At 37.2% G+C, this 25,802-nt stretch overlaps 1 protein-coding gene across 2 annotated transcripts in view; it reads right to left on the bottom strand.

Moving 5' to 3' along the window:
- Nucleotides 1-19,503: 19,503 nt before the first annotated feature.
- PDCD10 (programmed cell death 10) overlaps nt 19,504-25,802 on the bottom strand; it is a 42,607-nt gene continuing 36,308 nt past the window's right edge. For both annotated transcript variants that reach the window (XM_054580308.1, XM_054580318.1), the window contains exons 6-8: nt 24,120-24,198; nt 23,854-23,936; nt 19,504-20,821 (exon numbers count right to left, since the gene is read on the bottom strand). In XM_054580308.1, coding sequence (XP_054436283.1) covers nt 20,740-20,821; nt 23,854-23,936; nt 24,120-24,198 — 244 coding nt within the window. In that variant the 3' untranslated portion in view covers nt 19,504-20,739. The remainder of the gene's footprint in view (nt 20,822-23,853; nt 23,937-24,119; nt 24,199-25,802) is intronic.

A 25,802-nucleotide genomic window follows, 5' to 3' on the forward strand; every position in this document is an offset into this window, starting at 1 on the left:
AACTAACGAGGGAAGGATGAGGAAACACAAAAATCATGTGGTGAAGCTGCATCAGAAGAGGGAGGTGTCCCACTGGCTGATGATGCAAACTTCTCTGATTGTTCCGAGACAGTCCAACTGCCTGGCCTGCTCAGCCTCCACAAAGAGGCAGCTCTAAACGTTTTCGTTAGTCAAGACGGGAAAAGACAATGAGCAGGTAACAAATTACTAGAGAAGTTAATCGATCGACACCATTTTATTTCCTTAAATTAGAAATAATTCTTGATCGTAAAGTCAAAAAAAAAAAAATGGTTTTAAACTTCTTTGTAACTGCGTGGTTGATTTTCAGGTTAAACTTCCACAAAGCTGTAAAATCTATTACTAGCCTCCCGACTGTGTTGAAATTCATCTTCTCGCTTGTCATGAAGTAATTATGATTTTGAGAATACCTGCCCCATACCCACTCCACTACGAGGCTCTCTGGGGAATAGGGCAGTGATGGAGGCAGTCTGTGCTCTCAAGCAAGAGGCAATTTAGTCGGAAGAGAATGCTAGCAAAAGACCGACAACTTCTCCCTTCTGTCATAGGGACGGGCCCACACTCACCAGCACACTGGAGAGCTCAGCATCCGAGTGAACAAAACCAGCTGATACGTCCACTCTCCTGTGCTTCCTTGGGAACCTTGGGGGCTGACTCAGCCTGCCCATTGCACAGACGCTCCCGTTTGTGTCCTCCTCGCAATTCCCCAGTCCGCCCCCAAATCTCTGCTCTCTTCCTCCCTAGTAATTTAAACTCACCGACATAAATGTAGGCCTCGTCTTTCTTCTAGTTCTTCACTGTTTGCCCTCCTCTCACACTGAAGCCTATTCTTACTAACATTCTTGATCTTTACCTATAATTCTCCCAATGTCTTCCCCATTAACTGAAACCAGGTTCCCCTTACCAGCCTATTTCCCACCAAACCATATAGAGTTCAGGCTGCTTCTTGTCCCAGTCCCTGTCCCCTGGGGCCAGCAGAAGGGTGGCTTCCTGTGCTCTCCTTGCTTCTGGAACACGGGCCTTCCCAACAGGACTCTAGTTGCCAAACCTCCCACAGCTCATTTTCAAACCCAACCTTCTCCCAGAGCCTGAGGGAAAGGAAGCACCAGCCCTGCCTTTGACAGCTTTTAAGCCCTCAGTAAACATTAGTTGCTTTCCTTCCTTGTTCCTGATCCTCCCAGTTCAAATTAATTACTCCTTCCACTCTGCAACAGCAGCATTTTGTTTGTACTTTAACCACAGCACTTTTTCTTTCTGCCTTGCAATGTAATTAGTTGCCTGTGTATCTCTCTCTCCAACTACATTAACTCTCTGAGAACAATGCCCAACTTAGAGCTTTGCATCAGCTACACAACATACAGCAATCTGTACTCAGTTGTAAAGTCACATAGGTGGGAAGGGAAATTCACCTATAGCTTTGAGTTTGCAGGGCAGGATCCTGGGAATAGGTGGCATTGAGTCAGAAACAGAAGCAGAATTACATGAAAAAAAGAAAATGAGGGAAACAAAGTATGAGATTGCATCTTTAAGGTATTTTTTAATACACTAATTCAAACACTCTCAAAACAAAACATTTTTTTTTATACATACAATTTCTATGTAAGATGAAGATGTGTGTTGAGGCCCTACTCTGTGCCAGGCAATACTCTAGGCACCAGAAAAGCAAAGATGGATGAGACAGCTCTGAGCCACTATTGCTCAGAGACATGCAGGACAGGAAATGTTTTGTTTTGTTTTGTTTTATTGTTCAAATACATTTGTCCCCATTTTCCTGCCACCACTTTTCCCTGCCCCACCCACCCCCACCTCCCTCTTTACCTCTCCTTACTGTCAGTTTCTTTCTTCTTTCAATGTTGCAAGGTTATATTTTCCTTGCTTGTTGGTTTTGTTGATTAGGTTCCACTTATAGGTGAGATCATATGGTATTTGTCTTTGGCTTATTTTGCTTAGCATAATGCTTTCCTGTTCTATCATGCTGTTGCAAAAGGTAACAGCTCTTTGTTTCTTTCTGCTGCGTAGTATTCCATTGTGTAAGTATACCATAGTTTTTTGATCCACTAATTTATTGATAGGCACCTATGTTGCTTCCAGCACTTGGCTATTGTAAATTGTGCTGCTATGAACATTGGGGTGCATAGGTTCTTTTGAATTGGTGTTTTGAGATTCTTAGGGTATAATCCCAGCAGTGGAACCACTGGGTCAAAAGGCAGTTCCATTTTTAGCTTTTTGAGGAAATTCCAAACTGTTTTCCCCAGGAAATGTTGATTTTAAATTAATCATATCTTTTGAGAAAGCAGGTCCCAGTTAAATCTTAGGCAACACAGTGTTTGCCTTTTTCTGATCTGCTGAACAATGCCCAAAGTAACAAAACTATTTTCATAACATTTCTGGGATTGTTCAAGTATTTGAACACTGAGATTTCATGGAACAATGATATCCTAAAATACCTAAATGTATAATTCTGCAATAAATTGCTTATTATTGTACTTTAAGTTCTAGTCTAAGCAGAGGGGTGGCCAAATTTTAAAATATATGGAAGTGGAATGTAAAACTGGGAAAGTCCCAATTATTGATTTAAGCATCCCTACCCATTTGAAGAAGTCCACTGTGGTTTTATCAGTGGACACATAGGATTCACAGAACAGAATGTTGAGAAACAATGCTTAAAAAAAATCTCAAGTTCAATTTTTTAATGCAAATTCTGATGGGTCTTTCCAGCAGTTAATCATTTTTGAGTCCCTCTTTGCTTTAACAATCCTTCTCTTTGAAATCCAATTTTCCATGTTCAAGGTTACACGTGGGCTTGTTGGTTGTCATCGAGGCTTTCACTAGGGAGCCACTTTCTGGGCAATTACTCTGAACTAGGTTAGCAAATTCCTTTATGTTGCCTCTCTGAAAGAACACTGCATTTTATTCTACTTGGAGCTTTAGAACAGTCTGTCAAAGTCACCTTGATATTGAATACTTGCATCCATGTATAGAACTGCTAAAAAACAGTCATAAAATCATTGCATGAAAGGAGTCACTGAAAATCCAGTAAACAGTTATTGATTTCCTTTTTGAAGAGAGGAAAGAAAGTAAGTAGGTTGGAAATTAACAATTATTGAGTTCCTAGTATATGCCAAATACTGTGTTAGGCACATTCATAAATGTTATTTTATTAAACTTCATGATATACCTGCAAGATACTTAATATTGTCCTATTTTTTTAATTAATGATGTAGCAAAACAAGTAGTCACCCAACTTGTAAATCATAAATTATAATAATGTCATGGTATGGTCTCTGCTAAGGCTTTACTCTAATTTTTTGTTATTCTCTCTGAGATTCTATGATGTGGGCATATTATGGTCACCATTTTATAAATAAAGAAACTGAGGCTTATACAGATTAAATAATTTATCCAATATCACCTAGCAAAGAAATAGCAAAACATTAATATTACCATAGTCAGAGGGAAGCAAATTCCTCTGAGCTCAAGAGATCAGGCAGGAAATTCACAGAGGGATTAGAATACTGTAATTGTAAAACAGAATGAAGCAAAATTATCCATGTCACAGCACTCCACATTGAAGCTAAAATTCTATAATCATTTTTATTGCTTCCAGGGCATCCTAATGTCCAAATCTATTCCATATCATTATTTTCAAGGTTAGTTATTAATACTGTATGTGTGTGTGTGTGTGGTTTTTAACACTGAAAAAACATTTTCTGCCTTAGAATGAGTCAGACCTAATGGTAACTACAGAAGTGTTTTCTAAGATCCCTGGTCTGTCTGGCACTGTCTGAATCTAGTTTTAATAACAACAGAAATGGCTCTTTCCCATAACCAACACAGCGTAACTACTATCTGCCATAAAGTGACACCTTTAGACAGTTTGAATGTCCAAATCCTCAGAATCAGATGTCTTGTTTATGAAGCGTTAAAAACTCCATTCTAAAAGGGAAGTGTATTTTAATTCAATATGGACTCTGAATGGGCTAGCCTCAAGGGAGGATTATACATCTACATCGACATCTTGCCTCCGTGTCTGCATCTGCATCTACACAGAAAGACCAGAGATAGAGGGAGAGAAGAGGAATTGTGTGAGAGTGTAGCTTCTCAGACAAGTTGCCTAATCAGCAAGGGAGTATAGTGGGTAGTCACAGTGCTTTGGATGAGCACTGATCACTAACTGGGTGGTGGAGGTGTAATTTGGAGATAAAAATTAATCTGGAAAGGAAAAAACACAATGAGAGAGAGCTCTAAGGTCAGAATCGAGAGACCTGGATTTGAATGCAGTCTCCACTCGGGACATTTATCTTCTTTGTGCTTCGAAGTCATATGTAAAGATCATTCCTACATGCCCACTTCAAATACTTGCTTTGAGGCTTAAACGAGATCATATATGTAAAAACTTGTACTAATCAAAAAGGGCTATGTAAATATTTTTTGGTTGGTTCATTCATTCATTTTATAACATTTTGATGTGACTTAACATGTATACACATCACCCTGCTGACACCAGTGGTTATCAGTCTTGGGCCTTAACAGTAAGGGGCATAAAATCTAAAAAAGAATCATATAGGTAAAATATGTTATAGATAAAGTACTATATGGGTTCAGTTAAAGAAAAGAGTGCTTAAATACAGCTGAAGCAGAGATGTCTTTGGAAGAGTTGACATTATACCTCGTATCATGGCTTGAATTATATCCCAAAAGTTCTCTGCTCAAGTCCTAACCCCAGGTACCCTAGAATATGGCCTTATATGGAACAGGGTCATTGAAGAGATATTAGTTAAGTTACGACAAGGTTATACTGGAGTAAGGCCCCTAACCCAATATGACTGTGTCCTTATAAAAAGGAGAGATTTGTACATAAATTCACACACACAGACAGAACGCTGTGGGAATGGAGTTAAGTTTCCACAACCAAGGAGTTACCAGAAGCTATAAGACCTGAAAGAAATCCTTCCCTAGTACTTCCAGCCTCCAGAACTTTATATAATACACTTTTGTTTAAGTCACTCAGTTTGTGGTACTTTGTTATGGCAGCCTTTGGAAACTAATATCATTGGTTGTATAGATATACAAGAAAGACAGTTTATGTATAGAAGTGTATGTCATTTATATGTTTATTGTTATCACACACCTAGCACAGTGCTTGGCACATTATAAGCACCAAAACAAATATTTATTGAATAGATGTTTTAATGAATAAAAAAAAGATCAGAGAAACAGGAATGGGTTGTCCTCAAATATATATGTATACATACATGTTTATATATACATTTGATGCCAATAACTATATATATTTATTTGTTTCATACTTCTGCCCTTGGGCCAATCCTCTACTTGTTATACACACACAATCAGAAAAATTTGCACACCTGTGAAACAATGCTGCCCTTTCACCTTTGTTTACTCTAAGAAAGTCTAGAAGGAAAGCAAAGAAATTTTTAAAAATAATAGGCAATAACAAGGAATTCAAAACGTGTAACAAAGTTCTGAGACAAATGCACCCTAAAATGCTGAAAACTGTGACCCAGAGAAAGCACGCTGCCAAGACATGTTTCCCACAGAACGTGGTGCTCCCGAACACGGTGCTCGGATGAAAGCCCTAAAGACCAAGGGCCTCTAGTTCTTTGTGGCAGGAACAGCAAGAGTCAAATTAATATCAGAAGAACGCTCCTAAATCAAGTTGTTCAGTGTACTCAGAGGGAATGCCTCTTACAAAACGCAGATGGGGCTTTTGCAATCATTGCCTAGACCAAATGCTGTCAGAGAAAATGGGTCTTAATTTGCTCAACATATTTTGGTTTTGTAATTTTCAAGATTAATTCTTGCCAATGTCTGAAAAAAACATGAGGTCCTTTAGAGGCAAGTTTTTAAAACGTACTCTCAACTAAGGTAGGAAGTATACAGATGGGAGGATGCTGGTTGCTGTGTTTATGTCCACTACAGATGTGTGTGTGCGCGCGTGTGCATGTCCGTGAGGGAGACAGTCAGCTCCGGAAAAAGAGCTCATCCACCTGCTGGGAAAATGTAGCAGTGGTGATGGCCTGGCTCACAAATTTATTGACCAAGCGGGATGCTAAATTTAGGGAAGTGAGTCAGATTTCAACTAAGGGGAAGATGATACAAATCTATGATAACAACTAGCTGCTTGACCTTGGAGGAAGTTATTCAACTTCTCTTGTTTCAGAATCTTCATGTAAAAAATTAAATCACGTGCTCTTTTAAGTCTTCCAGTACTTAATTTGAAAAGGGGGGACAAAAAAGTATAAGAATGCTGTGAACTCCACAGAAAAAGAAAAGATGTTATGTCCTAGGTAATATTATTGTAGTCATACTGGTACTATGCAGAACATGAATGTGGGCTTTGTCAGTAAATTTTTAACGACGGTGAGTAGAATCATCATATGAACAACCAATGGATCTGTCAGTCAAACATTGGTACACCTGCCACATGTTGAGCCCCCACACTACCTGCTTCTCCTGTTGGATTACCAGTGGGGATTTTGTACTTGCTTTTAGCAAGTGAATTCTCTCAAAAAAATACAATTTAAATATATCTGTTTGTTCACCCATTCACTCATTCCCCCATCCATTGACTGATACTATGGGCCAAGCACACTGTTAGGCACTGGTGATGTAAAGTGACAAAGACAGACTGGCCCCTACTCTCGTGCAGCTTACAGTCCGGCTGAGTGAGATACACAAATAAGCAGAGGATTACCACAGAGTGCTGTAAGAGCAGAGGTGAGACGGATTCAAGGAAGAACATGCAGGGCCTCCTATCCCAAGGGTGGAAGGTGAGGAAAGAAGATGTAGTTGAAAGAAATCATAGCTCTGGTGGTACCCAAGTGATGTTTAGGGTTTTTGCCAAATAGAGGAGGAAGGAGAGGGTTTGAGCAGAGAACACAGTATGTCAAAGGTCCGGAGGGGACCAAGTTCACGGTGGATTTCTGGGGATAAAAGTAGCAGAGCCTGGAGGGCTCATGCCGCATAGGGAAGGAGGGCCGGGCAGGTGGGGCCGGAATCCAGCTGCAGAAGTTAAGCTTGTCTAGGTAGTACTGAGGAGCCAGGTGTGTGTGCTGAGGGCACTGGGCGTATGGACGTTTTTAAGCAGAAGATGTCACGTGATGAGATGCGCATTTATGGAAGATTACTGATGCCCAGTTGTTCTTATCTAGGTAGGACAACCTCACTCACGAGAACCATTGGCTCTGGAGTCACTTCAGCAATTACACCTTGTACCCTTCCTCCCACCAGATACCCACGACTGTGCCCACTCTCCAGGGCAGCCTGCATCCCATAATACTAGTTATTCATTTCTCCATAAACATTGTGACAGGGAAGTACAGGTGCTTGAACCATTAGAGTCTGTGGCTGGCCTCTCATTTCCCTCAGGCCCAGTATACATAACCTCCTTATAATTCTTGGAATTAATGTGTCAGGAAGGATTCTATAAAAGGTTGAATGCCACATATTTCTGAAGCTTGTAAAGGCCACAGAACCAACTTTTAATCTCTTTCCTATAGCCGTCTTGCAAGAAGTTTGTGTTTCCTGCCTATAGCCCTTCCCTGCTTCTTCCTTGCTGATAATACCCTCATTTCATGTAGAACGTTGTGTCCAGCACCAGGCAAGATGGTCTGCTTTTTTCTTAGATTCCCTTACATACAGGAACGGCCACAGGACACATGACACAACCCTGGCCAACGAAATCCTAAGTGTTGAAGGTCCTAAAAAGGCTTTGGTTTTTTATGGTAACATGGGAAAGGAGCCCCCTTTTTCTTCATCCTGCCCTGAAGGTGGACATCATGACTGGAGTGACTCATGGAAAGGCTACAGAAATCTCAGAAAGGCAATGCTTGAGCCATTTAACCAATATCAGCAACTGCCTTTTTCTAAGTCTTATGTTAAAAAAAATCCCTATCCATTCAAACAGCCGGGTTTTGTCACCTGCAACCTAATACTTCCTAACCAATACAATGAGGAAGATGATGATATTCGTCTTGTTAGAAAATACTAGAGAATATGCAGGGTGGAAACAATGAATGCAGTTTTAGACTTGCTCGACCCAGGTTTCTGAGAACCAGCAAAGTGGGGTATCCAGTCAAGAATGGGTTCATGGCCTGCCTGGTGTGGCTCAGCGGATTGAGCTCCGGCCTGAGAACCGAAGGGTCACTGGTTTGATTCCCAGTGTAGGGCAACCCATGCCTGGGGTGCGGGCCAGGTCCCCGGGGACGAGGGGGTGTGTCAGATGCAACAACACTTTGATGTTTGTCTCCCTCTCTTTCGCCCTCCTTTCCCTTCTCAAAAAACAAATAAAATCTTTAAAAAAGAATGGGTTCAGAATGTTGGAGTGTTGTCTTTGTTTTGCATTTGGGATGCAAAGACAGACACCAAGATGTGGGGATCAGCGCAGATGAGGGTTCTGACCATTAATCATGGGAAAGCTACACCTGGAATAATTTTCCTGCATTTCTGTAGTTTTGTATTTTTGCGCACACCAAAGGAAGCAAAGGAACAGGTAAGGATTATTGTTCCTTTGTGACTTTCCTGTTATCTGGGAAGTATCTTTTGTGTATGTTTTTCCTTCTTAAGCAGGAAAGAAAAAATGAAAAGCAAATAAACAAAACAAATCTGGTTGCCTTTTATTAGTTAGTGATAGGTAGAATTGTAGAGATCACCTTTTTCCAAATTATAAGGACATTCTAATTAGCCAGGGGAGTTCTGTGGTTAACAATTTCACAGGCCGGCAGGAAGAAGAGCAATGCATAATTACACTGTCCAGCTCCTTTTTCTCCTCCTTCCTTTAGTTTAATGGTTAATTATCAGCAAAATATTTGGGGAGAAACGGAGAAATTAAAAAAATAAATGTAATATTTTGGTATTAGCAAAATAAATGAATACCTAAATATTAATAGTCTGCAAATAGACCTACCCCAAAACTAGATTGGGTAATATAGATCAGGCTATTTATCGTTATAAAAAACAAGCTCACTCAGATAGCCAAATAAGGAGGATTTGTTATATAGTGCCTCTAAAAAGAGGTGGGGGTGGGGGGGCGGTGAAGAGAGAGAGGGCGCTCCTGGAGAAGTAAGGAGCTACAGCACCGCCAAAGTTGATTTAATACTATAAAAAGTACTGGAAGGTTGTTCTGGAACCCAACCAGGGCTAGGGATTGGATTATTTTATCCCGACAGCAGTCAATTTGTATTTTCAACTAAATGTACCTTGAGAAACTCTCCAGCTGTTTCTTTCTTTATTTGTTTTTGTTCCTAGCTACTTTTTCACTGCAAACTGACAATTACCCCTGAGATCAATTTCCCCTCCTACTCCTTACTGCAGTTTCTGCTTTCTCTCGATATTACTCATGGGCGCCCCTTCTACTTTATAGCTTCATTGTATTCTTTCAGCTTCCTCTCCTACTGCCAACGAGTCTTTGGAATTATCCAGTTTAGAAGCTGGAACAAGAATCTGAAGCGACCTGGCTCATCATGATTGAGCAAAGCCGTATTATGAATTGGCAATCTCAAAAGCCATCCGCCAGCAATTTTTTGGCCCTTGCATAAGGTTTCCACCACTGTTCCAATCAGTGTAGCTGGGAAGGGCCACATTCAAACAGCCAAGATCCCTTTCCTCCAGCAACGGCCATGGGTGATGCTTCAAAGGAGCCTGGAGGAAACCAAGGTAGCTTATCTAGTGCTTCCAAGTACCATCAAAAAAGGAGACAGGTAAGAAATAGGTTAGTGAGTATACTGCTGTGCAGAGAGTAACTTTCTACCCACACTCACAAAACCAGACACTGTAGGATAATTATAGAGTAAATTGAGATATTAAATATGCGTGTGAATAGCTGATTTGATTTAGAAAGATGACTGCTATTTCCCTGCAGTGGTATCAAATGACTGGGTTTATTTTCTCAAAGACCTTAGTAACACATGCTTGAAAAAGCTTAGCACTTTTACTTGAAATATAAATGTCAAATTGTCAAAATTATAAAAACTCTCTAAAACAGCATTTGGAAAAAGCTTAATAGTAAAGAAAAATGCAAAAACTTATATAGAAGCTGAATGCAAATGCCAATCAGGAAAGTAGGTGAAATAGACCAGTAATAGGCCATTTCCCTTCACAGAAGTCTTAGCTCATTTGGGACTTAATCTATATAATTTCTTTTTTCAAATTCCATTTAGAATGATGTCCTGTTAACAATTTGTAGCTTTTTAGGCAATGTACCCAGGTGAAGGGACATCTTTCCTGAGGCACTATTTGCTCTTTTATTTAGCATCTTTACAAAACAATAAGTATCTTAATTATTTCATGCTGAGTGGACCATTTTAGTTTAGTTAAAAGGTACTGTTATTTTAGTATATTTATGTTAACGTTATTTAGAATCATCCTCTAGGACATTTCCCTTCTTGTAATTTCTTGTAGCTGAAAGGCGTAATATGAAAATTCATTTTTACATTCTTGTGGGGGTTTTTTCCCATGACCTTCATCCCTCCTTTTTTTAGTATTAATTTTGGCATCTATCTTAGGTCTTCCTTAAGATGTCTGAAGGTTGAGTAGTTTTTCTTAGCATCCTCTTCCCTGATTCTTCTGTTGCTCTGCAAGAAAAAAGAAAAAGCCCCCTGTCTTCATTTAACACCTTCACCCATCTCAATCTCCTCCGCAGGTTTTCTACACTTAACATATATCTGATATTATTGAAGCAAAAGTAGTTTAATGAGTCATTCTTTCATTATCCATGAAGTGCCTACTGTGCGTTAAGCACTGTGCTGGCTATCTCTCCTTTTGGTCTCTGAATGTTTTTCTGTGTGTTTTAGGAAGAGGGTGGCATTCTGTAACATTGCAATGTCAACAGAATTATTTAACAAATCTCATTCATTAGTCCTACTTATTTTTCAACGGAAATGAACTGTACTTCATCTTTCTTTAGGCCAGCTTGTTGGTAAGCTATGTCTTGGAGGGTGGTCAAAATACACTACTGATGTGAAAAATTCAAAAATTAAGATATTACATTCCAAACCCAAGTTACTATAATGACTGACCTCATTAGTGGTGTCACAATCACATTTCCAAGACAGTGGAATATTTCACATATAAATTCACATCTAAATTCAGATTTTTAAATTGTTCGTTCTTCCAGTTCTATAGCTTATTTTTGTCATTTTCAAGAATACTATTCTTTTCAACCATGGGTATCAAATTTTACTTGCCCCAAAGTTGTCAATTCCATACCCTGGGCAGGCAGTTTCTTGAATTGTCTTGTAGACTGAATTGTGGTCCCCCAAATTCGTATCTTAAAGGCTTTACATTCAATGTGGTATTTGTAGACAGGAACTTTTGGAAGTCACTAGGTCATGAGGGTGGGGCCTTCCTGATGGATTAGTACCCTTATAAGACACCAGAGAGCTTACTGTCTCTGTCTCTCTCTCTGCCATAGGAGCGCACAGTGAGAAGGTGGCTGTCTACAAGCCAGGATGAGAGCCCTCACCAGAACCTGACTATGCTGATACCCTGATCTGATGTCCAGCCTCCAGATCTGTGAGAAAACAAATTGTTATTGTTGAAGGCATGCAATTTATGGTAAACTAATACAAGGGAATTTAACCATCATTTATAACACTAGATTTTACTCAAAATTCATACTATTCCATCACTTATCACAGTTAATTTGAATAGTTCACTGGATGACTGAAAATAAATCACTAGACTCAGTAGACAGATTATTTCTTAATGTGAAGTCCATGAATGAGTGTTCCATTTTAGCCAATATGAATAAGCCATTTAGAACTTTCCCAGAATAGCCCTGGCTGGTGTGGCTCAGTGGAGTGAGTACCGGCCTGCAAACCAAAGGGTCGCCAGTTTGATCCCAGTCAGGGTACAAGCCTGGATTGCAGGCCAGGTCCACAGTAGGAGGTACAGGAGAGGCAACCACACACTGATGTTTCTCTCCCTCCATTCCCTCTCAGAAAATGGATAAAATCTTTTTTAAAAAAAGGACTTTCAGAATAGCATATGCCATGTTAACCAGCAAATGAGCAGCAAGAATGCTAAGACCAGGAAAAGGGCAAAGGGGCTTGGTTCCTACTAGGACTGCCTATGGGAGAAAGGGGACAGAAAGAACTTGCGGGAGCCAGCAGCTTTCCCCTGGATCTGTCCTCCCACAAAAAGCACCAGGTGATGATTCATCCCTAAGGCCCAGTCTTTTAATCCATCTGTTTCAGGAATTTTGGATTTAAAAGATAAGCAAAATTATTTCAGAAACTGAAAAAGGAAATTTCAGGTTTGGAGAAAAATGGTTGCTGTGTGATTCTTAATATCCCCCATGCCCTCCTAAATAAAATGATAATTTCAACAACAAGAGTAAATTAAACCTTAGATGACTTATGCCTTCAGTGTTAGGAGACAGTAATCACTACAACCTTGAAATCACCTGTAAGCAAAGAAGAAAAATTCCCACAGAACTCACACTTTCCTGCTGCTGGCAAGCCTGTGAGGAGAGCAAGTAAAGAGAATTTTGAGACATTCTGTGGAAAGCAGTAGAAAGGAACAGAGGACTTAGAAAAAGCAAAGGTAAAATCACCTCTAGGAAGAGAAAGTTCAACAGTAAAACCACAATTCTGAGAATAGGCAGTTATTTTGATAGTTAGTTCATAGGACTACTGACTAGAAGAGCAGTACTGGAAGTGGCAGCTTTGATGAAGCATTGTACCCAGAAAAGAATGAGGCAGTAGAAGGCAAGAAGGAAGGGGAAAATTAGGTATCCAATGGTAATAAAAACGAGACAAGGCATGCTGAGCTTTCTTTTCCCAACATCGACAGAATGCATTTCTGCTGTTGAAAATACTTTCCCTCCAAAACCACCACCACCACCAACTCCTCCTCCTCCAAGGAGCTAAATTAAACCATACTGGTATATCCCAACCAGATAAAATATCTTCAAGTAAACATATGGCTTATGAAAAAATCTAGTCTAAATCAGAGGTATTAAGAAAAGCACAAAAACAGGGAGTAGTGAGTTGATTGAGTGCAAGAAAGAAATTATACCAGAAATCAAGATTAAATTCAAAGATGCCTGAGAGAGTAGACCTGGATAAAAATTATTTTAATAAAGAGTCTTGGAAGAAAAGCAGGGAAATATAACCAAGAGAACTGAAAATAAAACAGAGCAATTAAAAAGGTTAGAAAGTTGTTAAAACGGAAGACAGGCAAAGAGGGCTCAACATATGTTCATTGGTGTCTCAGAAGGACAAAAACAATGGAATAGAATACATACTTAAAACTGTCATCCAAGAACTTTCCAGAAATAAAGGAAAACCTTAATCTACACATAGAAAGAGCCCATCAAGTGCCAGGAAAACTGACCTGGAATGATCAATTTTGATACATATCCTAATAAAACTTCTGGACTCTAAAAATTAAAAAAAAAAAAAATCCTCAGGGTTTCCAGGCAAAAAGATAAGATAATGTAAAGAGAAGAGAATTAGACTGACATTGGATGGCTGAAAACATGATACAGGGTGGGGCAAATGCAGGTTTACTGTTGTGAGTACCTGAAACACAAGAATTATTTTTGTATTATTTATTATTGTATAATTTTCTTATGAACTGTAAACCTACATTTGCCCCACCCTGTACAAAGCAAGGCAACAGTGAAGCTACATTTTCATTAAAGTTAAGAAAATGTCAACCAAGCATGAAAAACACTACCAAGATATTCTTTAAGTATCAAGACTATTGTAATGTTGAACATACAAGAACCCAAAGAACACCGCGCGCGCACACACACACACACGCACACTCAAAGCTACTGGAGGATAAATTTCATCCAACTTAGATGACTGAGATACTTTAAGTAAAAGTACTAGTCATGAGCAATTCATGTATTTAATTGTACAGTTTAGCCTGAAGCAACAGTGGGACCAGTGGTGGTAGGGTGTTTTGATAAAGTAGGAAAATGCATATGAGACGGGAGAGAAAAAGAAAGTGAAGAAAAAGAACACTGACTCTCATTTAGATAATAGATGAGAGTTAAAGGATATATTTTAACCTGATATATTAGAGAGTACAAGTTTAAGGAAAGAAAGGTATTAAAAGTCCTATAAAATATTAATCCAAAGCCACAAGGACAAAAATACAAACCTTCTTGTATACCAGAAGGAATTGTTTTTTAAAAAGCAAAGTAGGCACACTAAATATACACAAAAATAACAAATAATATAACAGAACTAAGCCCAAACATAATAGTCATCTCATTAAATATGAATGGGTTTAACTCAAAGTACAAAGACAAACTTCAAAAAGCATTCAACTAGACAAGACACTTTATAATGTTAAAATCCACATTTCACATTTAGGATATAACAGATATGGCTTTCTATACAACAAATAACACAAAAACCTCCTATATAAAACAAATACTACAAGAGAGGCAAGGAGAAACAGAAACATACTATGAATAGATACTTTCATACACAGTACAACACAGGTCCAGCAAACAGAAAAAAGTAAGGATATACGTTTTAGATTTATCTTAAATACCACATTCTAATCATAGAGAACATACAGTCTTCTTGAGGATGCACGAAACATTCATATAGATATGCATAAATCTGATCATACGTTAGGGCACATAGAAAATATCAGCAGGTACTATAAAGTTATTACAAACTACTTGCTAATTATAATGCAATAAAAATAGAAAATAATGCAACCAAAAAAGCTCTTAAGTTGGAAGTTAAAGATATTCTAATAAACTTAATTCTTAGACAAAATAGGAAATACAAAAATTACAGAATCTTAAAATAAATATATCTGTAGAATGTATTCTAAGCAGTGATCAGAGAAAATTTCATAGCACTAAATATCTGTATTAAAAAAGGGAAAATTAATTATATTCTCATCTGAAAGAGCCTAGAACAAAGTAAAACAAAAAAAAAGGCCCATGGAAGAAAATAATAAATACAAGAAGAGAAATTAAAATTTACTTGAAATTAGAGGTAGAGAACAAAAATACATTAAATAAGTGAGTAAAATTCTGTAAAAACAAAAATAGCAACAAAGGATGTGCTAGTTTAATACAGGAGGAAGTGCAAATATACAGAATAAGAAATAACAACAGAGCATTTGCTATTGCTAGAGAAAAAATTTAAAACATAGAAGATTATTCACTTGCATCAAAGGAAATATATCTGAATACCTAGAAGATATGGATACTTTCTTAGAAAAATACAGTTTAGCAAAATGGCTCCTGTACAATTAAAAAAAAATTGCACAAAAGAAAAAGTTATCAAGGGATTACTACATAAAAAAGCACCAAACCCCGATGGTTTCATAAAGGAACTGATAAATTTTTCTACATAAAAATTTTAAGTTTGTAAAACAATATTTTGAAAAAACATATTTTGAAAAAATATATCAAAATCACAGACATAAAAATAACCCTTAAATATGAAAGAATTTTAACTTCACTTATAGTAGGAGAAATGAAAATTAAAGCTACAATGAGATATCATTTTGCACCATCATAAGGGCAAAAACTCGAAAGCCTGACAATATTATTGCTAGTGAAGCTCTGGGAAAACTGTCTCACACATTCCTGGCGGCATCTGAATGGCTACAACCTTTATGGAAAGCAATTTGGCAATTACCTAATAAAACTATGTATGCCTATGTCCTTGCCTATGTCCTTTGACTTAGTAGTTCCACTTGCAGGAATCTACTCTGAAGGGATACCTCAAACAAAACAGAAATGCATATGTAAGACCATTTTAACATTGTTATTTTGCAAAATATTGACCAGCACCGACATGCCCGAGCATACTGGATTGACAGGATAAAATCGGGTACCTACACACCATGGAACACTGAGCATCTCCCGAGATGGAGACAGAGCTAGATTCTCTATGAACTTACACTGCGTGATGACCAATGTTTAGTGAAAAATGCAGTCCAGAAGAGCATGTATGTGAAACCGCTAATAAGCACATGAAAAGGTGCTCAACTTCATTTAACTTTAGGGAAATGCAAATGTAAACCATGAGATAACACTTTGTATCTATAAGAATGTCTACAAAAATAGTCATTCACAAACTTTGGTGAGGATGTGGAAAAACATGAACTCTCATACATTGCTGGTGGGAAGGTAACATGGTACAGCCACTTGAAATCACTTTTGACGATTTCTTAAAAAGTTAAACATAAATTTGTCACAGTCCAACAATTCCACCAAAATGAAATGAAAACCACATCCACGTAAAGACTTGCACGTGAATGTTCACTGCAGCATGACGCATCAGCCAAAAAGGAAGCAACTCAAACGCCCATCAACTTTTAAATGGATAAACATGCATAGTTTCAAAGAATGGGATACTATTCAGCAACACTGATAGAAATGCTGACACGTGTGCAATGACATGGGTGGACCTCAAATGCATTATACTCAATGAAAGAAACCAGACTCAAGATATCACTGTATAATTTTATTTATATGAAATGCCCAGAAAACTCTATAAACTGAAAGTAGCTATTGGCTGCCTCAAACTGGAGAGGTGCCAGGGTGAGGCAGGGACAAGGATTAAGTGTAACCAGGCATGGGGAATTTTATTAGGGTAAAAATGTTCTGAAATTGAATTGTTGCAATCAGAATGCACAAGTCTTAAAATGAGTGAATTGTGGAACATTGAATTATATACCTTGATAAAGCTATTTAAAAAAAAAAAATAGGTGAATTTATGGGATGCAAATTACTCATCGGTAGTTAGAGAGCATGTATACAGAATGACCCCTACGTTTGCCTGACTTGCCCAGTTTTAATTTTATCTGCAAGTTGTGTTCCCAGAAAGTCCTCGGTCTTAGGCAACCCAGGCTTGGCGCCCCTACCTGTGTGCCACCTTTTGTGTAAGAAAGAGGGGGACTAAGAAAACACATTTACTACTTGTCTTCATAAAATAAAATTGGGAAAAAACAAAACAAAAAGTGAAGTTGGATACCTACGGCGGGGGGTGGGGGGGGCGGGAGCTGGGCGGGAAGGGTATGAGTGGCACTTCTCTCAGTGTACCTTAGCATAGTTTCGACTTTCGGAAGTGTTATGTTCTGTTTTTAAAAAATAAAATTAACCCGGAGATTGTAAAATGGGGGGAGAGGGACCTTAAACTTGGAAGAAAGCTGAAACAAATGAACCAAATTTATTTCAAACAAATAATCACAGTGAGAGAGAGAAGTAATTTATGAATACAGAATGTAATTAAATATCCTTAATCTTGGGCACGGTATACAGGTAGGGAGAGAATACAATATTACAGGCTTTTCAGTGTGTATTTTACAGTGATACCAGCAGAGGCGGGGAAAAAAACCTACTTTAGATGTATTATAGGATTCAACAAGTGAATGAACTGATGGGCTTTTTTGGGAGAGGATTCTGAGGAAGAAGGGACACAGAAATAAGGAAAGAGGATGGCAAGAGAGAACCCTATGAGAATGGATGCAAACTGGAGGTATTAGTGTGAATGCATCATTTCTAAAATCAAACGCAGATGTGAGCACATGTAAAACATGTGTGTCCATGCATGTCTATGTATACGAACATTTCCTAGTTCTGTCTGCTGAACAGGTCTATCAGCAGGAAAACACGGAGTAACACAGAGCATACCCAGCAGCCAGATCCAAGTATCTATCATTCCCAAGGACTCCTTGAAAAAATTGCTGATTCCAGATCCTGGAACATCTTTTATTTAAAATGATGTGTTAAAAAAAAAAAAAAAAAAGACACCACAAGGAAATAGGATCCAGATTGAAGAAGCTCCTACTGGCCAAATCTAAGGTAATTTAAGCACCAAAGAATTTAAGCACCAAAGTAAGTAATGAAATACAAGTCATTAAAAAAAAAAAAAATAGAAAACCAGGAATCCAGAACGATAGCTAATATAAACAATGCCCGTGGGCAGATATGGGCGGTGAAGGACAAAGGCGGGCTCCTGCTGACAGCGAATGCCAAGTGCTAACTGGGACATAAGGGAGAAATGCGGGAAGTGGGAAATCATTCCACAACTATCAAAATAAAGATGGCAAAGGCAAGAATCGTGAACAGATGCTAAATCCTGGGAAAAATATTGTTAGCATGGACTCCGAAAGAGTCCCCCAGATTGTTCATTACATGCAAGGTAAAAAACGGTTAGGTACACATTGGAGAAAGTGACGACCACGCTGACCTGGTGACCAAAATTAACATCGCCAATGAGCAGATGTGACACCTGGGGACAGAGGACCACCACTGTAGTATTCTAAGAATGCACAACCTGAATCTAATGAGGAAACCCAAGGCAAAGAACATTCTACTTAAAAGGTGGGTAGAGGAGACAGAAGACTATTCTTCAAAAACATGTTATGTCAATGCCATAAAAGACAAAGGGGGGTCATGGGAAAGATCCAGAGTAAAGGAGGCTTAGAGGAGGGTAAATAAGCAAATGTTAAAAATGGCAGAATCTCAGTAGTAGGTCAATCGGGTAAAAGATATATAGAGATGTTCTTTGTACAAGTCTTATTTTTGCCAATCTTCTGTACACTTGAAATCATTTCCATAAAAAGTTAAAAAACAAATAGAAGAGACTGTTATTGGATTGGATTCTCATGTGTTGCTGAACAAGGTTATTAAAATGCAATTATTGAAAAATAAAAGACTATCATCTACGATACTATCATTTCATTTAAACAAAGTATGAGGGGGCATTTTAAACATTCAAAAATTAACCATTATCACCAAATAAAAGAGTGACCCTTGGAAATAAAATTTAGATGTATAAAAAAGATAATCACATGCCCTAGCTTTTCTCACTTCCCTGTGGACCAAGGAGAGCTCTGTCAGCTTGGTGTTAGGGAATTAGTATTCTAAACAAGGCCCATTTTTGGCAATGGATGAAGCAGTTTGGTACAAGTAGAGTGGAGTCTGGAGATAAACGCTGAATCAAACCCTGCCTCCAGCTGGTACCACCTCTTGTAACCTAAGCTTTCTTCATCTCCTCCACAGCAAGGCATATAGCTCAATCATAGGACTGACAGGACAATTAAACGAATATATCTAGAATAGTGCTTCACCCAGGGAAGGGGCTCAACATGGCCCCTTGTCTTCCTTTCCTTGGGAGCCACCTTCTGTTCTCTAGAGATATTTCTGACTCAGGCCACACTGGCCCTTTTCCCCACTGACCTGATTTCAGCCCCTCTAGGATTACATAAGAAATTTTACTATCCTGAAAATAAGCCTCCTTTTTGGAGGTAAATTTCAGGAAAACCAAAGCCAGAGATCCTGGATGGTGGAATAAAAAGTACTGGTTTATATTAGAAAAGACTACTGCTTGTAAAAAATAATTATATATATTTTTTCATATATTAATGTCTATTTTGCAAATGATTATCCATCTACTTCCAAGAGTAAATAACAGTTTATGTCAAAAATAAATAGTATTAATATCACCAATTCTATTTATTTTACTGGTTATTCTCTTGAAAGAAAAAAAAAATCAATTCGGTAAAACGTCCATAAATTAATGAGATTTCATCCAGTAGTCTATTGTTTTCTGCTTCTTTCCACATATTTCCTATTTACATCTAACAGGACAATCTCCTGTTCTATCACCAACAATAGTAATTCTTTAACAATCTTTTTGAAAATGAAATTTTAAAAATAACTAAATTGCATTGTAACAAAAAATTATATTCCCAACGTAAGTTTAGTTCAACATTTAAAATCTTTATAAAAGATAAACAAATTCTGATCTTTCCTTTATTTCACTGTAACTGAAAAATGAAAATGCTTAACATGAATATTTGATACGTAACTTCCTTAAAACTATATATATTTAAAGAGTGTATATTATTATTACTACCACTCATGACAGTTTCAAGCCAGCTAGCATTGGTATAGGTTCAAGTTACTATTAGTTGTGGCTGTTTTAGGGAAAAACGGTGCAGGGCTTATTAGGGCCTAGCACACAAGAATGACCTAAGTTTACATAGTCACAGAGTTCAAAAAGTAGCATTATAGTGCAAAGACACTATAAATTGCCATCTCTCTCATATGTTTCTTAAAGCAGGCTGGAAAAATATTCAGTACCCTATATATAATAACTAAAAAAATACTTCCATTGACTATTTTTTGTACAGAGTGATCAAGGACCGAAAAAAATCTTTTTTCTTTGCTGCTTTATTATCTGATAAACTGCTAATAAGCTCCCATTAGTAGTTCTTTCGATATTAACCCAAGCAGTCTTGGTCTTCTGATCATATATATCTATTCACACATATGCATCCATTTTTTCAAGTAAAGAAATGTTTAACAGATGTAAACTATTTATTGAATATTTGCCACCAAATATTGTTAAATACATTATCTTGCAGCATATCGCTTTCAAGTTAAAATGTCAGAAACAAACACCAATATTTACAATTCTTTTAAGGAATGTTATATAATGACACATTAAGGCGTAAATTCTTTTGGCTTATAATTCTTAAAAGAATGATAATAGCAAAAGTGATGCAAAATCTTCAGTGTGAGATTATGATTAAGCTACATTTTACAAAAATATGGTGTAAGATGGCAATAATCCCATTCAACATCCTGGATTAGATCCCTTCAGGAGGGACTGATAATTTATACAGTCAAACTTTAAAATTTACAGATAAAGGCAGTTCAATACTGCCACTGAGAAGTACATCTCTCAACATATACAACTTTCAGGCCACAGTTTTGAAGGTCTGAAGTATCAAGTTGGTTTGATGAATTAGTCGGTTGGCACTTATGAACACATTTATTGCCCTGTTCAAAGAAAAAAAAAAAAGAACACGCATTAATTTTACCCCCAAAATTCATTCTTTAAAAATATTTATACTAATTCCATCTACTAACAGTAGAAATGAAATTAACTTGGGAAAATGGCAAGTTAGTATGGAGTACCATAACTTTTATTTCATAGTGGATGGAATTCAATGGGCCTCAATCATTTGCAACTAGGAATTACTGCCCCCTAGTGGCTCTGGTTGGCAATTAGGTGTTGGAGGGCTGCTAAAGACAGGTGGCCCTCGAACCACCAGGGTTTATTTACAGGTCGAACAAAAACTGATTCAAATGTACTCTCCAGCCGTGATTTCATAGAAGTTACCAAGGAAAAATCTGCAAAAGTATTAACACTCAGTCTCAAAATCTATGTCAATGGGCATTATAAATACTTAAGAAAAAGTTAATTACTTTCAAATATGACTCTTCCCAATCTATTTTTAAAACAAAATAATCATGCAGTTTCAATATTTTGGAGCTAACAATATATAAAAACATATTCTAAGAAATCATGTTGTGCTATCCCACATTTCCTATCAGCCCATCTTCATGAGACTAATATAGCTGATGCCCTAGTCCCATTACGTGGCTCTACCAGCACCTTAATCACAGAGCTAAAGACTTCATTTTTCATCCTAGACATTTCTCAAAAAAGTGGAACCCCAAAGAATTAAGTTGAATCAATGCAAATTCATCCCCCTCAGCTGAAACATAGCTCAAAGATCAGGCTGTAGTAGTAACTTTCAGTTTGAGGAAACGGGTACAAAACTCATGGCACATTACTCATACACAAATAACTGTAATTTAAAGAAGCTGCTGAATGGAGAAAAAGTAATGGCAGGAGGCCTGAATAATCCACATGTCTGTCTAAACTGTTAAAAATGACTTTGGGGCAAAGGCACTGGGATTTTTAATTACTGAACCCAAGTGATTCCAGACTGAAACTGAACCATTTCAGATTAATAAAATTAGGCTCTAAATGAATTTCTACCTTTTAATGTGCTTATTCTGTGATAGTTCTTAATTAATTAAAATCAGAAATAATGATCCCAACATGTATATTATTCTTTTAATGTGTTTTTGGTTATTTGGGCTTTGCAGAGGAGATCAAGGAAAAGCAGATGTAAGTTTATTTTCAGAACACACCTTGCCAGCTTATTAAACTAAAGCACTTCCCTTAGACAACCTGAATAGTAGTATGGAACAATAAAAAAACCATTAATACTTTAGCTTAGTATCTTTAATTCATAATATAAATGTAAATATTCTGACCTATTTGAACTATTAAAAATAGCTTTTTAAAATCAGTAGACCTATTCTAATGTATTATTTTATTATTTTAAAAATATTATTACAGCCCTGGTCTGTGTGGCTCAGTGGGTTGTGCCATCATCCCATAAAGAAAGGTCACCAGTTCAAGTCCCAGCCAGGGCACGTGCCTGGGTTGCGGGTTCGGTCCCCTGGTCAGGGGTGCATACAGGAAGCAACTGATCGACGTTTCTCTCCCTCTCTTTCTCCCTCCCTTCCCCTCTCTCTCTAAAAATAAGTGAATAAAATATTTTAAAAAGTAAATAAATAAAAATATTATTACAGTAATATTGTAATAATTTGACATGGATACAGGAATCTTAAAACCTCAGTAGTAGGATAGAATGCAGAGGTCCCTGTCAATTGTAGCTGAAATAATCACAATTTACTTTTGTGAGTTTAACACTGTTAGAAAATGGCTTTGTCAACAAAATTTCCTGAATTCTACTTGAGATACAAAAGAAATTCTCTATAAGGTATGAGCTTCCACAGAAGACATGGCCTCTGCCATCAGATCATACATTATGTGTACATGTGTATATGCATAAAAACACAAATTTTTTTTTCTGGAGTGTTCAATAGCCAATTGTATAGAAATTTAAAAAAATACCCAATTTACTTTTCTACTATAGTTTCTGTGAAAGTGTCCCTCTTTCCAGGACAATGAACCTCAACTATGCACACTTTAAAATCACCTAGCACACTTTTATGAAACACATAAACTCTGTCCCCACTCCAAGCCAAATGAATCAGCATCTCTGAAGGTGGAGTCAAGGCGCTGGGGTTTTAAAAAACTGAACCCAGGTGAATCTACTATGCAAACAGGATTGAGAACCATTGTTTTAACTTTAGTGCAGCAGCTCTCAACAGACCTAGGGCATCAGTATCATCTGGAAACTTCTTAGAAATACATGCAAATTCTTGGGGCCATCCTAGACAATAAGAGACTCTTGGGGTGGAACCCAAAAGCAATTTGTGCTTTAACAAGCCCTCCGAGGGATTCTGATGCTATTAAGAAAGTTGGGCCAATAAGCCAAGTCTTACCTTGTTTCTCTATGGACTGCATGCTAAGAATACTTTTATGTTGTTTAAATGGTAAAATAAAAAATAAACAGGAATAGTAACAGGTGAAAATTATACCAAATGTACATTTCCATGCCTATAAATAAAGTTTTATTAGAATGTGGCCATAATAATGCCCACTTGTCTCCATATTATCTACGGCTGCTTTTGCACTCACTACAACAACACAGGTGAGGTGCGCAGCTGCCACAAGATCACCAAGTCAAAATATTCGCTCCTGGCCCCTTTTCAGAATAAAGTCCACCAACTCCTGGCCTAGACTGGTATAGCTGGATTATCAACCATTCACTTTTTATTTTTAACAGTTTATCTTAGTTAGTAGTTGATATGAGTATTAACAATACAGTAAAAGGGTTTAATTTATATAGTTTTGATATCATATAAACCATATGTTATTTAATTTTAAAAGAGAAGGACTGCCCTGGCGAGGTAAGTCAGTTGCTTAAAGCATCATCCCGATATGCCATGGTTGACCGTTCAATGCCAGGTCAGGGCACATACAAGAATTAACCAATGAATGAATGAATAAGTGAAACAACACTTTAATTGTTGCTTCTCTCTCTCACACTCTCAGATCAATCAATACAAACTAAAAGAGAAGGATAACACATAAAAGTACTTACTTGCCATCTTTAAAATATGTTTTAAGAGTATCACTGAAACTTTTTGAGTACTTTACAAATTCTTTCTTTTGGTGTTCAAGTGCCTGCAGACATAAAAACAATAGTAAGAGAAAACACTAAATAACAAAAAAGACGCAACACAAAAGCCAAAGTCAAAGACAGGAGATCATTCCCAGTAATCAAACCATCTTACTATTTAATTCAATAAAACAAGTAGGTGTAAACCCAACTAGGGCAGCAGTGGTAAGGCTTCTAGGGTAACTTACCCTGCGATTCTGGTACTGATATTTCTTGAAGACATTATTCACTGTATCAAGAAGTTCTTTTATTGCACTAGCTATATCCCTGTTGGATAAGGAAAAGAGAATCTTCTTACAATCAGTTAAGTATATGCACATTTTGAAGAATTACTAATCACACTGTTAATTATCATACCCATACTATGTCATGCACAAACACCTGACTGGCTGGTGGGTGGCATTTTAGCATGTCCCTGCTATGATGCTGCCTTCTCTTGTGCTACTGTCCAAACACTCCATAGCATCAACTTTCCGATTTAGTAAACATTTTATTCAGCCTTACTTAAATTTAAAAGAATATGCCTCTGCCTCTCATCTTCCCCAGGTATAATTTTTCCTTTCTCTCACTAATATAGCCAAATTCAAGTTACCATATTTTCTACTTTTGCTATCTTATGAACAAGTATATGAAATTTTGCTATCATATGTAACTCATTTCTATATTAACTGACACTTTGACTTACATACCTAATAGTTTGATGTTTTTAAAATATTTCATAGCTCTTCTCTCCACACATTTACCTTCTCTCTAACCACCACATATCCTCTCATTCTAAAACTATATTTAATTTAAATTTCTGGGAGAGACAATATCAGAGTATTTTCTACCTTAACCTTTCCAGCAATCATCCTTTGCTACATCTATGTGCATCAACACCTCCCGCCCCTACCAAAGAAAGAGAAGAAACCCATCAATTCTCATTTGACTATTCCTCCTATCCATGCATCATTTTTTTCTGAACTCTTGTCTTTTATATCTATGCTCTTTTCAATTTTTATGTTCTAACTCCATAGCGATTTTTTTGGTCAAACTGAACTTAAACATAATTCTGCACCCACAGTCTCACATTCTCTAAAGTAGGCCTTCTCTTTCTCACATCCATTCTCTTTGCTGTTCAAATTTAATCCAAGTATGAAGGTACGAAGTAGTAAGACATAAATCCAGACCATTCCAAATGAAATTTTTTATTACTGACTTTTTAATCACAAATATCAGATTTTAGTTACTTCATACCTATAACATTTCAACTTTACTTACTTAAAGGAAAAAAAAAGAACAAAACAACTCAGTATCCAGATTGTCCAGGTTTCTGTGTGCATGTGTGTTTCACATTATATTTCTAATAAACATGTGGAAATTCTAAAAATTATAAGTAGTTAGGATTTTGGTATTAAAAAAGGTATTTTATCCTATTCTAAAGTAGTGATGACATTACAATAAATATTTACTTATTGCATCCTATATGTCTTAACATCAGCATCAGGCTGAAACACTGAAACATCAAATACTCAAATAAGACAAAGAATTTTTTACATAGAGATGACATCTGTGCACTTCTTTTGGTCTCTAACTGTTCCTTTCATTTGGTTTTAAGCAAGTTGTAAATCCACCTATGTGCAATAAAACAATGTCACATGACCATCCTATTAGTGAGAAAGTAACAATTTCAACAAATAAAAATTCTCAAATCTCTGAATATGATTCTTGAAATCCACAATGAGCCCTAAAACAAAATACACTGGGGTAAATTACACAGTGATCAGAGAGCTGTTTATACACAACTGTACTTTGTGGTCAACTTTAACATTCTGCTAAAAAAGGATAAAAATGCCCTTTCACTGCTGGCCAGCAACATGAACATATGTTCC

This window comes from Pteronotus mesoamericanus, unplaced genomic scaffold, assembly GCF_021234165.1.
Source record: "Pteronotus mesoamericanus isolate MK-2021 breed Mesoamerican mustached bat unplaced genomic scaffold, CSHL_Meso_final contig_116, whole genome shotgun sequence".
NCBI lineage: Eukaryota > Metazoa > Chordata > Mammalia > Chiroptera > Mormoopidae > Pteronotus > Pteronotus mesoamericanus.